The sequence below is a fragment of the Megascapheus bottae genome, chromosome 6 (genome assembly GCF_031878675.1).
Source record: "Megascapheus bottae isolate mThoBot1 chromosome 6, mThoBot2.hap1, whole genome shotgun sequence".
Lineage (NCBI taxonomy): Eukaryota > Metazoa > Chordata > Mammalia > Rodentia > Geomyidae > Megascapheus > Megascapheus bottae.
Window position 1 is genome coordinate 77,466,906 of NC_143514.1, and position 13,241 is coordinate 77,480,146.

At 53.6% G+C, this 13,241-nt stretch overlaps 1 protein-coding gene across 1 annotated transcript in view; it reads left to right on the top strand.

Moving 5' to 3' along the window:
- The window catches only part of LOC150062514 (uncharacterized), a gene marked incomplete at its 5' end in the record, with an annotated part of 8,212 nt that extends 2,092 nt beyond the window's left edge, over positions 1–6,120 (top strand). Inside the window, 2 exons of the mRNA XM_090333922.1 lie at positions 1–420; positions 5,973–6,120. The exon at positions 1–420 is cut by the window's left edge and continues 186 nt beyond it. Of these exons, the coding sequence (XP_090190048.1) occupies positions 1–420; positions 5,973–6,076 (524 nt within the window). The remainder of the gene's footprint in view (positions 421–5,972) is intronic.
- Positions 6,121–13,241: the final 7,121 nt, after the last annotated feature.

Here is a 13,241-nt window from a genome sequence, read left to right on the forward strand (position 1 = left end):
GGTGTGTGTGTGGGTGTGTGTGGGTGTGTGTGGTGTGTGTGTGTGGTGTGTGTGTGTGTGTGGTGTGTGTGTGGTGTGTGTGGTGTGTGTGTGGGTGTGTGTGGGTGTGTGTGGTGTGTGTGTGTGGTGTGTGTGGTGTGTGTGTGTGTGTGGTGTGTGTGGTGTGTGTGTGGTGTGTGTGTGTGTGTGGTGTGTGTGTGGTGTGTGTGGTGTGTGTGTGGGTGTGTGTGGTGTGTGTGTGTGTGGTGTGTGTGTGGTGTGTGTGGTGTGTGTGTGTGTGTGGTGTGTGTGGTGTGTGTGTGGTGTGTGTGTGTGTGTGGTGTGTGTGGTGTGTGTGTGGTGTGTGTGGGTGTGTGTGGTGTGTGTGGTGTGTGTGGTGTGTGTGTGTGTGTGTGTGTGTGTGTGTGTGTGTGTGTGTGTGTGTACAGGACATAGGGGGCAGCCTAGATCCAGGCTCCTGACCTCCCCTCCCCACCCCAGCTGACTCCAAACCTGTTCCCAGCTGGACTCCCCAGGGGACCTTGGGAAGAAAAGTACAGACACCCTGAACGCCCAGCCTGTAAACGCTGGGGCTCTTGGGCCGGGTGTGGTGGCACATGGTTGTGGTCACTGCCACTCAGGAGGCACATGCAGGAGGATCATCATCTGAGGCCTGCCCCAGGCTTGGCAATAAGAAGACAGAGGGCTCCTCTGTGGTGAGCATCGCCTCTCAGTCCCCTCTGTGTGCAGTACTGGGGCCTCTCTGCCCAGCTGCCTCTTGATGGTGCCGGGGGTCCCATGGCCTGGAGACCCCCCCTGATGAGCCTCTGCGCTCCATTTTGCTCACAGCCACCAGTGACATGGGGACTGGCACAGAGCCCACCCGGATCACCCCAGGGGGGATAACGTCCCTGGGGACTCGGCCTGTGGGAGGTGCGACTCCAGCTCCCCTCCCTGCCCTGAGGGTTTGGCTGAGCGACAGCCAGGGTGCATTTCTTTCCCTTCTCTTAAGAGCTGTACTGAGCTTTAATTCCCATCGCGCGCCGTTCAGTGGCTTTTAGCACATTCCGAGGGCTGCACAGCCAGCACACTGTAATTTCAGAAGGATTTTCTGTGCCTGCAAAGACGCCACACTCCCATTAGCAGTTATTCTTCATTTTCCCCACCCCAGCCCTGACAACCACTAATCTGCTTTCTGTCTCTATAGATTTGTCTGCTCTGGACTTTTCGTAGAAATGGAATCACACAATATGTGCACCCTGGAAATATTTGCAGATTTCACTCACGTTGTTGATGTCAAGCATTAATTCCTTTTCATTGCTGAACCATATTCCATCCCGTGGACACACCTCATCTTATTCACACAGGCCCCGTTGGGTAGACATTTGCATGATGTGATGCTCTGATCATTCCTTACAGGGGTTTGCTTTTTTTTTTTTTTTGTGATGCCATAGGTTGAGCCAGGGCCTTTGCACATGCCAGGCAAAGGTTCTACCACTGAACTCCACCCTGGTCTTTACATCCACAGGTTTTTTTTGAGCCACAACTCCACTTCCAGTTTTCTACTGGTTAACTGGAGAGTTTCACGGACTTTTCTGCCTGGGTTGGCTTTGAACCCTGATCCTCAGATCTGAGCCAGCTGAGCAGCTAGGACTCCAGGCGTGAGCACAGGTGCCCTGCTAATGGACACTGTCTTCTTCATTTCTCTAGGAGGGGAACTGGGGGATCATATAGTAATTTGTGTCCACAGCTCGCATGGCTGTCTGACCTCGACCCCCAAGTCTGTAGGGACTTCTCTGAGCTTCACGAACCTCACTGGTGAATTCTCCCTCCTGTCTCGGGGTATGCCCTGAAGTCCTGTCATGCAATACCCGCCCAGGTCTGCCTGAAGGGACCACAGATGGTTTCCAGAGCTGAGCTGCAAAGGGGCGCCCTGCCCTGGGGGCTCAGGACTCTTTGGCCAGGGAGGAGGGGTGGGGCTCAAGGAACTGGGAGCACCCTAGAAGCGGCATCAGGGATGTGTGTCCCCCGTGGTTGGGGGCCTCCTCAGAGCCAGTGAAGCCTGAGATTGTCTAGGGGAAGGCGGCCACCCAGACCAGCCAGCCGGAAGTGGAAGGTGAATGGGATTTTCTTGTCCTGAGCTGTGGGTTGTGTTGGTGGTGGGCTCTGGGGTTTGGCTCACCTTAAAATGGCCTCCTCTGACCCTTCCCAGTTCTGGGGTTTGAATTCAGGGCCTGGGTGCTGCCCCTGCCTGAGCTTTTTGTGCTCAAAGCTAGCATTCCACCACTTGCACCACAGCTCTGCTTCCAGCTCCTTGGTGGTTAATCAGAGATGAGTGTCTCATGGACTTTCCTATCTGGTCTGGCTTTGAACCATGATCCTCAGATCTCAGCCTCTTGCATAACTAGGATTATAGGCTTGAGCTACTGGCACTGGGCAAAATGGCCATTTTTAGTGACTCCCGCTCCCATACCTCTAGCATCTCCTCAATGAGGGCTCCAGCACCCTTTGGGGAGGGGGAAGAGCAAGGGGGAGGGGTACATGGGAGGGGCTGGGGGCCTTTGTGGAAGAGAGGTCCCATGAGTGGGGCAGGGATGGCTCAAGCCTCTTTAAGTTTCCAGAAGCACGCAACTGTTCAGCCATGTCCACTCAAGGCCTGGTGCCCAGTGCAGTGCTTGGCACACAGGCTCTGGTGGCATTGTCCACGGAGTGGTGGAGGCTGTGCTGGAAACAAAACAGAACGAAAGGATTTCAAACAAATGGTGGTAGACATCCCTGTCCCCCATCTTGGTGACACCCCATTTTTAGTTGGGGTTGGTCCTGGGCACGAGACAAAAGCACTTCCTGGCAGGAGTGCATTAGCACTGGTGTGCCAGGCCCCAGGGAGCTCATCCGCCTCATCTCCTCCCTCCCTTGTCACGGATGACACGAGGATTCCAGTAGTTGGTTTTAGAATAGCTGCTTGAAGAAGTCTCAGCAAGATAAGTGAAAGAAAAAAAAAGTCTCCACTTACCCTGAAGCTACACAAAGCCGATTCTTATCAGCATTAAAAAAAAAGAAACAAAACCCAGATATTCCAAAGAGCTTTGCAGATGACAGGAAGGCAGACATGCTGCACCCTCAACGAAAACCAGTGATTGTGACGGAGTAATTTACCACACAGTGCCAAAGGACGCGTCTGCTGCGGGCAGTGGCAAAGCAGTGGGGCGTGACTCAGAGCCACCCATGTAACCAATGCCTGGAGGGGCATGCAGTTTCTTCTTGGGCTCTGAGAGCTCTGAGATGCCAAGGGTGAAGAAGATGTGGCTGGCTTGAAAGGCTAAGGAGAAGAAAGAGGAGAAGAGAAACTTAAGCTATGCTGGCCTTGAATCACAGTCCTCTGGATCTCAGCCTCTGACGTAGCTAGGATTATAGACATGAGGCCCCAGCACCTGGCATTATGGTTGTTTTTGAGAACTACAAGTAAGGGGGAAATATCACGCGCTATCCCTGTCCCCCAAGGAAGACAGGCGACACAATGCTAGCTTAAGCAGGATCCTTTATTCTTCTTCTCCTCCTCCTCCCTCTCTCCAGGCCGCTATATACAGGCAGTGGGCCAATCACCTCATGCCAGCTCGCTCAGGCCCTCCAATCACGGCTTCACACGCTCCAGTCATGCACCCTTCATGCATCCAGCCATGCAGAGACCACGCTTCCGCTAACAATGGCAGCACTCCCCAAAATGGATGCCGGCCGTCATCGGGTCATGCGGCGGGTATCCCTGAGTCACGCAGCCACCAGCACTGCAGGTGGCCAGTGAAAGGGGGACGCGAGCCTCCAGGTCCCACCACCGCACGGGAGGGGCCGGGCTCCCCATGGGGAAAGCCTGGTCAGTCCAGGCCCAAGGTCAGGCAGATGCCTCTGGTAATGGTGAGATGGTCAGGGATGGGTCTGTGACTCCAGCAGGGCTGGTAGGATCTCTCCTGCTGGCTTGTGGAAGTGGGGCAGGTGAGAGGTGGGGGTGGTGCCCATCTTGGCTGCTCCAGGGGCCCACTTGCCACTGGCATCCACGGGGCCGGCGAGTGCAGGGGCAGTGGTCTGACAGTGCAGCCAGCGCCTCTGGGGAGGGCCAGCCCTGGCCTGTCCTGTCCAGAATGTTCTCAAGGAAGCCACTTAACTCTCGTGTGCAATGTGGAGATGGGGCTGCTCCAGGAGTGAGGTAGTCGTGGGGACAGGACACTGCCCTGGGAGCTCTTTGGGCCACCAAGATCCCCATTTGAGTACAAAATGGAGGTGTCGCCTCTCCAGATCAGCGTTGTCTGCTCAGCCCTCCCCCGTGCAGCCTGTGAACCTTTGGAAGTGACAAGAGGCACTTTGGTAGATTTATATGTACGAGCAAGCAGTAATTCCCACAACCAGCACCGCGCACAGGCTGAGAGGCGCATTCTCCTAGGCCAGCAGCTGTGAGGGACAGCTTCTAAACCAGGACTGCAAGATGTCCTCCTTCCCTTCTCCTCCTCCTCCTCCTCTTCCCATCCACCTCCTCCTCTCCCCATCCTCCTCCCCCCTCTTCGTCCTGTCTTTATCCTCTTCCTCTCCTCCTCTTTCCTCTTCCTCTCCCTATCCTTCTCCTCCTGTGCTTCTCCTTCCCCCCCCTCCTCCTCCTTTTCTTCTTTCTTCTGGCTGTCTTGTGGGTTGAGTGTGGACTTTGTCCCCTGTTCTCATGGCCTCCCTGCGCTGGCGCTGGTCTGGAAAGCGATGCTCACATTGTGTTTATGCTTCCAGTAGCGTGCACGGCGCTGCTCTTGCTGGTGGGAACTCCCGCTGGCACTGCACCAGCCTGGCTGCTCTTCCCACTGGCTGAGCTGGGGTTCACTTCTCATAGAGCCCAGGGCAGCAGGCTTTGTGTTCTTCATGGCCTTCCCCTCGTGGGCTGCCATGGAGTGAGGGCTTGCGAACTGTCGTGAACGACCCAGCCCATTCGATTGGAACGACGAGCCCGACGACCGTTCATTCATTCTTTCAACAAGAAAGTGCCTGAATGATTCCAGGAGCTCCTGCACCTGTCCCCCTCACCCCCTGTCCCTCAGATGTGGGTCCCCAGTTACCAGGGGAGCTGGGGGAAAGGACCTTGGGCAACTCAGGGAAGCTCATGCTTACTTTGGGGGATGAAGTTGTACTTGGCGGGAGCCCCCCGGCTCCCCAGATCCCTGCAGTGCAGCGTGTGTAGTAAGTGGTAGTGTTCAGGGCTCTCCAGAGAGACAGAAGCACATAATGAGCAGTCCCCATCCGTGCACAGAGCCATGCATGCGATGAGGCTCAAGTCCCACGATCTTCAGTTGGCAAACTGGACATGGAGGGCAGCTGATGGTGTGGTTCCAGCCCAACCCAAAGGCCTCGGAGCCAGGACAGCCAACGGCACTGTCCAGACCAAAGGCCAGTAGGCTCAAGGTGCAGGAGGAGGCAATCTTTCCACTCAATGGCAAGAAACACCAAGCGCAGGGATGAGATGGGCAGGCACGGGGCGCTTTCTCCACTCTCAGGCCTAATGTCCTGGCTCGGAAAGACAGTGAGAAGATGGTGCTCTGCAAATAGTCTATTTCTACAACCGGACGTGGCGGGACCGCTGTCCACGGTGCTGAAACAATAGGGCTAGCGGCCCGGGGTCACCTCTGTCCAGGGTTCTGAACCCATTCCCTGCATCACGGGGAGCGGCTGGGCAGTGTTTCTGAGGCCATCTGGGAGGTGCTGCTGCCATCTGAGGAAGCACAGAAGGACTTCAGCTCCAGGGGCTATGCCCTGCCTGGGCTTTGAAGACCATACCTCATGGCACAAGAAAGGCCCAGTTTCCGGTTCACCCTCTACAAGATGACAGGACAAGAAGGGCCCCTGTGCCCTCTGTAGGTGACAGGTGACAGGTGATGGTTTAAGTCTAGGGGTGGTGGAGTGACTTTTTAAAGATATGTGTTAGAGTTATTGTGCCCAAATAAACTGTGATGTGCTCATATCTTAAGTGTATAGTTTAAGGGTGTGTGTGTGTGTGTGCGTGTGTGTGTGTGTGTGCGCGCGCGTGTGTGTGTGTGTGTGTGTGTGTGTGTGTGTGTGTGTGTGTGTGTGAGAGAGAGAGAGAGAGAGAGAGAGAGAGAGAGAGAGAGAGAGAGAGAGAGAGAGAGAGAATGTGCAGCACTCCCCCAGGTGACACCTGCCACCAAAGATTAGTTTCCCTCGTTCCCAAGCTACACATAAATTGAATTATTCAGTGTGAGCCCTGTGAATTTGCTTTATTTCAACTTTATTATCTTTAGATTCACCGATGTTTTCGCACCCTGATATTTTATTTGTTTGGAGTCAGGGTCTCATCCTGTAGTATATAGGCTGTCCTAGAACGTGTGATCCTCTTGTCTCTGTCTTCCAAATGTTGGCAATTTTTTTTTTGGTGGTTGTGGGACTTGAATTCTGGGCCTAGACATTGTCCCTGACTTCTTCAGCTCAAGATACTGCCCCACCCCTTGAGTCACAGCGCCACTTCCAGTTTTCTAATGGTTAACTGGAGATAAGAGTCTCATGGACTTAAGTGCCGGGCTGGCTTTGACCCCAGAGCCTCAGGTCTCAGCCTCCTGAGTAGCTAGGATTACAGGCGTGAGCCGCCATGCCCGGCTCTCATGTTGGTATTATAGGTAAACACTACCACTCCCAGCAGGATTTCATTTTAAACATTATAACTGATGCTCTGTGCATGCTCATGAGTTAACCACAGCTCGTTTGCCCGCTGTGTGTTGATGGGCACTGGGGTTATTTCTGGTGTGAAGCTGTTTAGGAATAAAGCCATACATGCCCTCCTGCACCCCCTCCCTCTCCCTCTCTCTCTCCCTCTCTTTCTCTTTGCCAGTTCTGGGGCTTGAACTCAGGGCCTGAGCACTGTTCTTGAGCTTTCTCAAGGCTAGTGCTCTACCACTTGAGCCACAGCACCACTTCTGGCTTTCTTCTGTGTATGTGGTACTGAGGAATCGAACCCAGATCTTTGTGCATGCTAGGTAAGCACTCTACCACTAGGCCACACACCTCTGCCCCCCTGCTTTTGATGACCGCAGCGGTCATTTATGTTTGAAGCATACCCGGGAGTAGAATTGCGGGGTCTTAGTGCATGCATCAGCTCCCGAAGTGGTTATGTCCATTTAGAGTCAATAAAACGTTCATTCTTCCTTCCTGACTTTTGCCTTTGCTGGCGTCTCCTCATCAGTGAAGGAGACATTCTGGAGAAGGCTCAACTTGAATAATTGTGGTTTTAGAGTTTTCTAGAATATCTCATTGATCAGTATTGATCAGCTGGCTATTTCCTACTAATCTCTGCCTACTTCTCTTACCCGCTCCCCCCTCTCCCCCCCACCCCGCCGCCTTCTCTGATTATTGACCTGGGCAAGGCTGGGATGGAATGTGAATGACACACCCAGGCAACCATATACTTGCCAGGAGCTCGGTATCCATCCACAGACTCTCGAAGCCTGATTTCCCACCTGCAGGGAGCTCCATGCCCTGCGTAGAGACAGAGGGCAAGCTACAGGAGACGGCAGGTGCTGCTCCACTTGTCACCTTTCCGGGGTTTTATGAGATCAGGGGCCATGTGTCTACTGCCGGGTGGAGTGTTCAGGTAACTTGAAGGCTCAGGTGAGGGCTGTGTTGTAGACAGCTCAGCAACCTCAAGGGCACGTGTGGAGTCCTTTGTAGACTGTCGGAAGCCTTCATCCGCTCATCAGCACACCTGTGCCCAGACCCCCTCCCCACCTGGCTATCCTTCCTTGGGCCAACGAGATTTCCCATGATGCAGTGCCTCCCATCTGAGATCAATTTCTGCATGTTAAGTTTGTGTCTCTCGTGTATTTCTCTGCCTCCTTTTCCATCTCTTTCTGTCTTTGTATCTCTTACATCTCTTTTCTCTGCCTCAGTGTCCCTCTCTCTTTAAAAGTTGTTTTTGGTATTGTTGGGTTTTGAACTCAGGGCCCCATACTTGCTAGTCAGGCTCTTTACCACTGAGCTATGCCTCCAGCTCTGCTTTTTGCTGGTCCTAGAGCTTGAACTCAGGGCCTGGGCACTATTCCTGAGCCTCTCTGTGCTCAAGGCTAGCACTCTACCACTGAGCTACAGTGCCCTTCTGGCTGTTTCTGTGGTACTGAGGAAACAAAGGCATGGCTTCATCTATGTTAGGCAAGCATTGTGCCACCAAGCCACATTCTCAGCCCACTTTTTGCTCTTTTTGAGACAGTCTCCCTTCCTTCCTGGCCATGTGCCTGAACTGCAGTCCATTTACTTGACGGCAGGGATGGCAGGGATACAGGGCTCCCAACCATTGAGATGGAGTCTTCTGGGCTTTTCTGTCTGGGATGGCCTAGAACCATAAGCCTGTCAATCTCAGGCTACCACTTGGGTAAGATTAAAAACCTGAGCCCACTGGGCGAGATGGCTCACGCCTGTAATCCTAGCTACTCAGGAGGCTGAGACCTAAGGACCACAGATCAAAGCTAGCCCAGGCAGTAAAGTCCATGAGACTCTTGTCTCCAATTAACCACCAGAAAACCGGAAGTGGTGCTGTGGCTCAAGGGGTAGGGCAGTAGGCTTGAGCTGAAGAGCTCAGGGACAGTGCCAAAGTCCCATGGTGGGCCAAAAAAGAAAAAACAAACCAAAACCACACACTCAGCGGCCAGTGTTTGGCACCAGCTCTGGCCTGCTCTCCTCCCTTCTCCCTCTCCACTTCTCCTGCACTTCCCCTGCAGCCAAGCAGGAAATGGTGCTGGCCTCCGCCGTGGCTGCAGGCGACCCCCCCAGCCCCCCCGCCCCCCCACCCCTCTGCCCCGTCAGCATGTCCCTCTCCGTGCAGATCAATAGGATCCTCGGATGTGACCTCAAGTTCAAGTGCGGCTTCAATTATGGAACCAAGAGGCTGTCGCTGCACACCTCCCTGTGATTAGAAGTGCAGCACAGGGTGGGCAGAGATGGGTCCTGAGGGAAATCATTAGCCCACTAATTTGAAATCAATTTAAAGTGCATTTGCTTAATGGTATGACCATTGTGAATGATCTATAAATGGTTAACTTAGCTGAATGTCACACCGGATTTTCATGTTGTAGATGGTAGCTCGGGAGGCTGTCTGATGAGGAGCTGTCCTCCCTGCCATCCTGCCGCTTTGTCTAAAACAAGACTTCCTTGTCTTTCTTTTTTTTTTTTGCCAGTCCTGGGCTTGAGCTCAGGGCCTGAGCACTGTCCGTGGACTTTCTCAAGGCTAGAGCTCTACCACTTGAGCTTCAGCACCGCTTCTGGCTTTTTTCTATGTACGTGGTACCGAGGAATCGAACCCAGGTTTTCATGCATGCTAGGCAAGCACTTTAACCACTAGGCCAAACTCCTGGCCCTTCCTTGTCTTTCTTGTGGTCTGAACTTGCAGCCTTCAGCTACTCAAGTCTTTGGTATTGAAACAATTCTGGTAAGAGAGGATTTGAGGCCATCTCCCCACACAGCTGGTGTGTGTGTGGGGGGAGCAGAGCAGCCCTCCTCCTCGCTCCCCTCTCAACAGCTGCTCAGCCCCTGAGCTGCTCTTCGGGGCAGGGAGGTGTCCATGCCCCCTTCTCCGTGGGTCACTGCTGCTTGTCTGAGCAGGAGACAGGAGTACTTCTGGGGAAGCTGCTTCCCAGGGTGAGTGAGCTCAGAGGGCCAAGGGTCCAGAGCCTCTCTATAGCAGCTGTCATGGGAAGAGAGGCTGCTCCCTTACGTAAGTGGTAGTCTTGTCCTCAAGGATGGGGCACCTTCAGATTGGAGGTGGCACTGGGTGTGCCCTGTGGGCTGGCTAGAATCCATCAGCCTCCTCCCCAGCTTCTATCCTGTGCCTGGCATCACATTCGAAACTACAAGGGAAATATGAATTTGATTCCGCCACAGAGCCAGGAGTTGGTGGCTCACACACCTGCAATCCCAGCTATTCAGGAGGCTGTGATCCTGAGGACTGGAGTTCTAAGCCAACTGGGCCAGAAGGAGTCCCTTAGACTCCATCTCAGAAATAACTAGCAAAAAGCTGGACTGGTGGTGAGGTTCAAGTGGCAGAGCACCAGCTGAGCACACTGAGGTCTTGAATGCTAAGAATGACACTTGTACATTATTGTTTGCTTTTCTGAAGCCCCTATTTTGTACCCTCCTCTGTGCTGTGCCTTACTGAATCCTCACTGGGACACAGAGTGAGGTCCGAGCAACAGGCAAAGGACCACAATTAACACTGCGAGTGACTGGTACAACCTGGCTGAACCCCTGTTGACACTGAGGTGCAGCAGGCCTGGCGCCGTGTCAGTTCTGACCTGGGCCTGGTGTCTGGGCTCCTCAGTGGTCCCCAGCAATGCACAATAAACAGCGGCCCTCGCCACAGAAGTTTAGTGGCCCAGGGACCACGCTTAGGGTATTGGCAGGTCTGTGCCCAGCCCCTCACATTTTCCTGACCATTCACATGGTCCTTGGCTTGTGGCCACGGGGCTCAACCCTCCATCCTCATGTGGCATGTGGCCCGAGTACCACTCACCACCCCAGCCTCGTGTGCAGGTCTTTGTTTCATAAAACACTCTCCTTAGAATAAAGATACAGCTGTGTCAGTTTGCCGAGGCGGCCTTCATAACACTTCACAGACACGCCTTCCATGTGGAAATGGATTCTCCACCGTTCTGAGCTGGTGTGCATGCTCGCAGCACTGACAGGGCAGCTTTCTCCCGTGTTTCTGTCCTCAGCATTGTTTTCTGTGTCCTCTGCCCTGTTCCCCTGACATCTCCGTGGCTCCTACTCTCTTTAGTCAGGTTGGATCCAACCCCATCCATCACCTCTTTTTATCCTTTTTCTTTTTGCCAGTCCTGGGGTTTGAACTCAGGGTCTGGGCACTGTTCTTGGATGCTTTTTGCTCAAGGCTAGCACTCTGTTACTTGAGCCACAGCACCACTTCCAGCCTTTTCTGAGTATGTGGTTCTGAGGACTTGAACCAATGGCTTCATGCATGCTAGGCAAGCACTCTACCCCAGCAGGCTACATTCCTGGCCCACCACCTCTTAATACAACTGTATTCTAAGGTACTGAGATTAGGTCTTCAACATACAAATTTTAGGGAAGGGGGACACAATTCAATGTGACACCCACCTGTCACATTGGATCTTCAGTTGAATCTTCAGTTCTGGAGGTGACAGGTAGTACTCCGGTCAGTGACTGCTGTGCAACAAACATCCCCAAACACATTGCTTCACACAGCAGTCTCTGTCAGCTGGGCTTTGCTTCAGTCCACAGATAAAGGTGAAACCAGTTTCATGGGCTCCTCCGCCTTCTGCAAGTGCGGGGATGGGAGTTCATGACCCTCCCTTGGAGGGGCAGAGTCGTTTGCACACTTACACGTTCCAGTGGCAACAGGGTTCTTGTGGCTGTCTGTCCTCAGTAGGACACAAAAGCCAGCGGGGACGGATGGGGAGAAGCAGGCCCTGTGTACTAAAGAGCTTTGCCACTCCAGTCCACACCCAGCCTCAGTGGGAGGTGGCTGATAGGAGGATGGTAGGGATGATGGGGCAGTAGTTATCCTGATGGCCAAGATCTAAGCAAATACCACCTCATTAAAAGGCAAAGACCAGACATTTTTCTATTTAGTAGACAAGCACATAGGTAGAGAGAGGGGAGGTACTAAGTGCAGGTGGAAGCAGAGGAAGGATGGTCCCGGGGTCCAGTCCTGCCTCCTGTTCCCCCTGGGGGCTTCCTGCTTCGTGGACAGTGGGATTGGCCTCCCCCTCATTCCAGGAGGACCCCTGGTTCCTGAGCAGTAAAGGGAGCAGGGAACCTGGTGGGCCCCTGCCTCTTCTGGGCTGGTGGCTGTACCCCCTCTCCCTCCTCCCCTCTCCCCTACAGCCAGAGTGACCTTGCTAAGGAACCGGAGACAACTGCCTCTCCCCCTGCTTGCACAAAAGTCACAGAGGATACATTCCTGCAGGTGAAAAGCCGAGTGTGAAAAGATTTATAACAAAAGCTGTCCTCGTTGCTTGGTAAATCAGACGAGCGCTCTCACCCCAACACACACAGGTAGCCCCGTTGTACTTTGTCTTGTATTTTCTTCAACATTGCATGGTGTATATGCAAGAAAAATAAGCATAGATTCTCTCCCTGCCCCCCCCCCCACTCCCATTACATGAAGCAGGGCACTTTATATCATCTGGAGGCCTTGTCTCCTATTTCACATATACTGACAATTTTTCCATGGGGAATGAAGGACCCTCCTCCTTCCTTACAGCTGAGGTATGTCCTGCTGTCAAGTGGACAGACCTTGGGTGGGGGCAGCGGGTGTGTGTTGGGGGGTCCTTCACAATATCCACAGCTCTCAGGTAAAGACCTTTCTATCTAGCCATGTCTATCTGCAGGGTAAATTTTTTTTTTTTTTTTTTTGCCAGTCCTGGGCTTGAGCTCAGGGCCTGAGCACTGTCCTTGGGTTTTCTCAAGGCTAGCACTCTACCACTTGAGCCTCAGCACCACTTCTGGCTTTTGTCTATGTATGTGGTACCGAGGAATCGAACCCGGGTCTTCATGCATGCTAGGCAAGCACTCTACCACTAGGCACTTTAACCGCTAGGCCAAACTCCCGGGCCCCATGCCTTGCTTTTTGGTGAATAATTGCAGATAGGTGTCTTCCGGGCTTTCCGGGCTGGCCGGTTTTGAACTGTGGCCTTGTGAGTAGTGAGGATTCGTGATTGTTTTGATGGCTCACCCTCCCTGCAGGAACCAGATTGCATTTCCAGGCGATGCCAGAGACCAGCTTTTCCTCTTCCCAGACCCCTTAATAGAAAGAAAGCTCTGCTCAGTGGCCCCCTGGCCCCTCAGCTTTCTCAGGCAGAGGGGGCAGATTTAGTCCTGTCCTTTCTCAAGGGCCCATGTCAGCTAGATAGGGTCAGGGACACAACTGGACAGAGGCAGCCCCTTGACACACATGGGGGCCCAGGCTGGGGGCTGGAGCAGGCCTCCCTTCCATGCTGGAAGAGCCGGTCTCAACGACATTAGGTGGTTAGTGGGAGGGTCGGGGCCCCTGGGAAGGCAAAGGGACCCCGGCCCCCTCTCTGTGGGGCTCTGCCAGCCAGGTTTGCAGGGTGCCTGGCTGCAGTGCCCCAGTGAATGGAGAACCATCTCATTAAGCTCAGTGAGCTCATTCAGACCAAAGCTGGGGCATGGGGCACATCGGCCAGAAAGGATGGTCAAGGCTCTGCTTGGGAGTTGGTGCCTCTGGAACCTGTGACTGA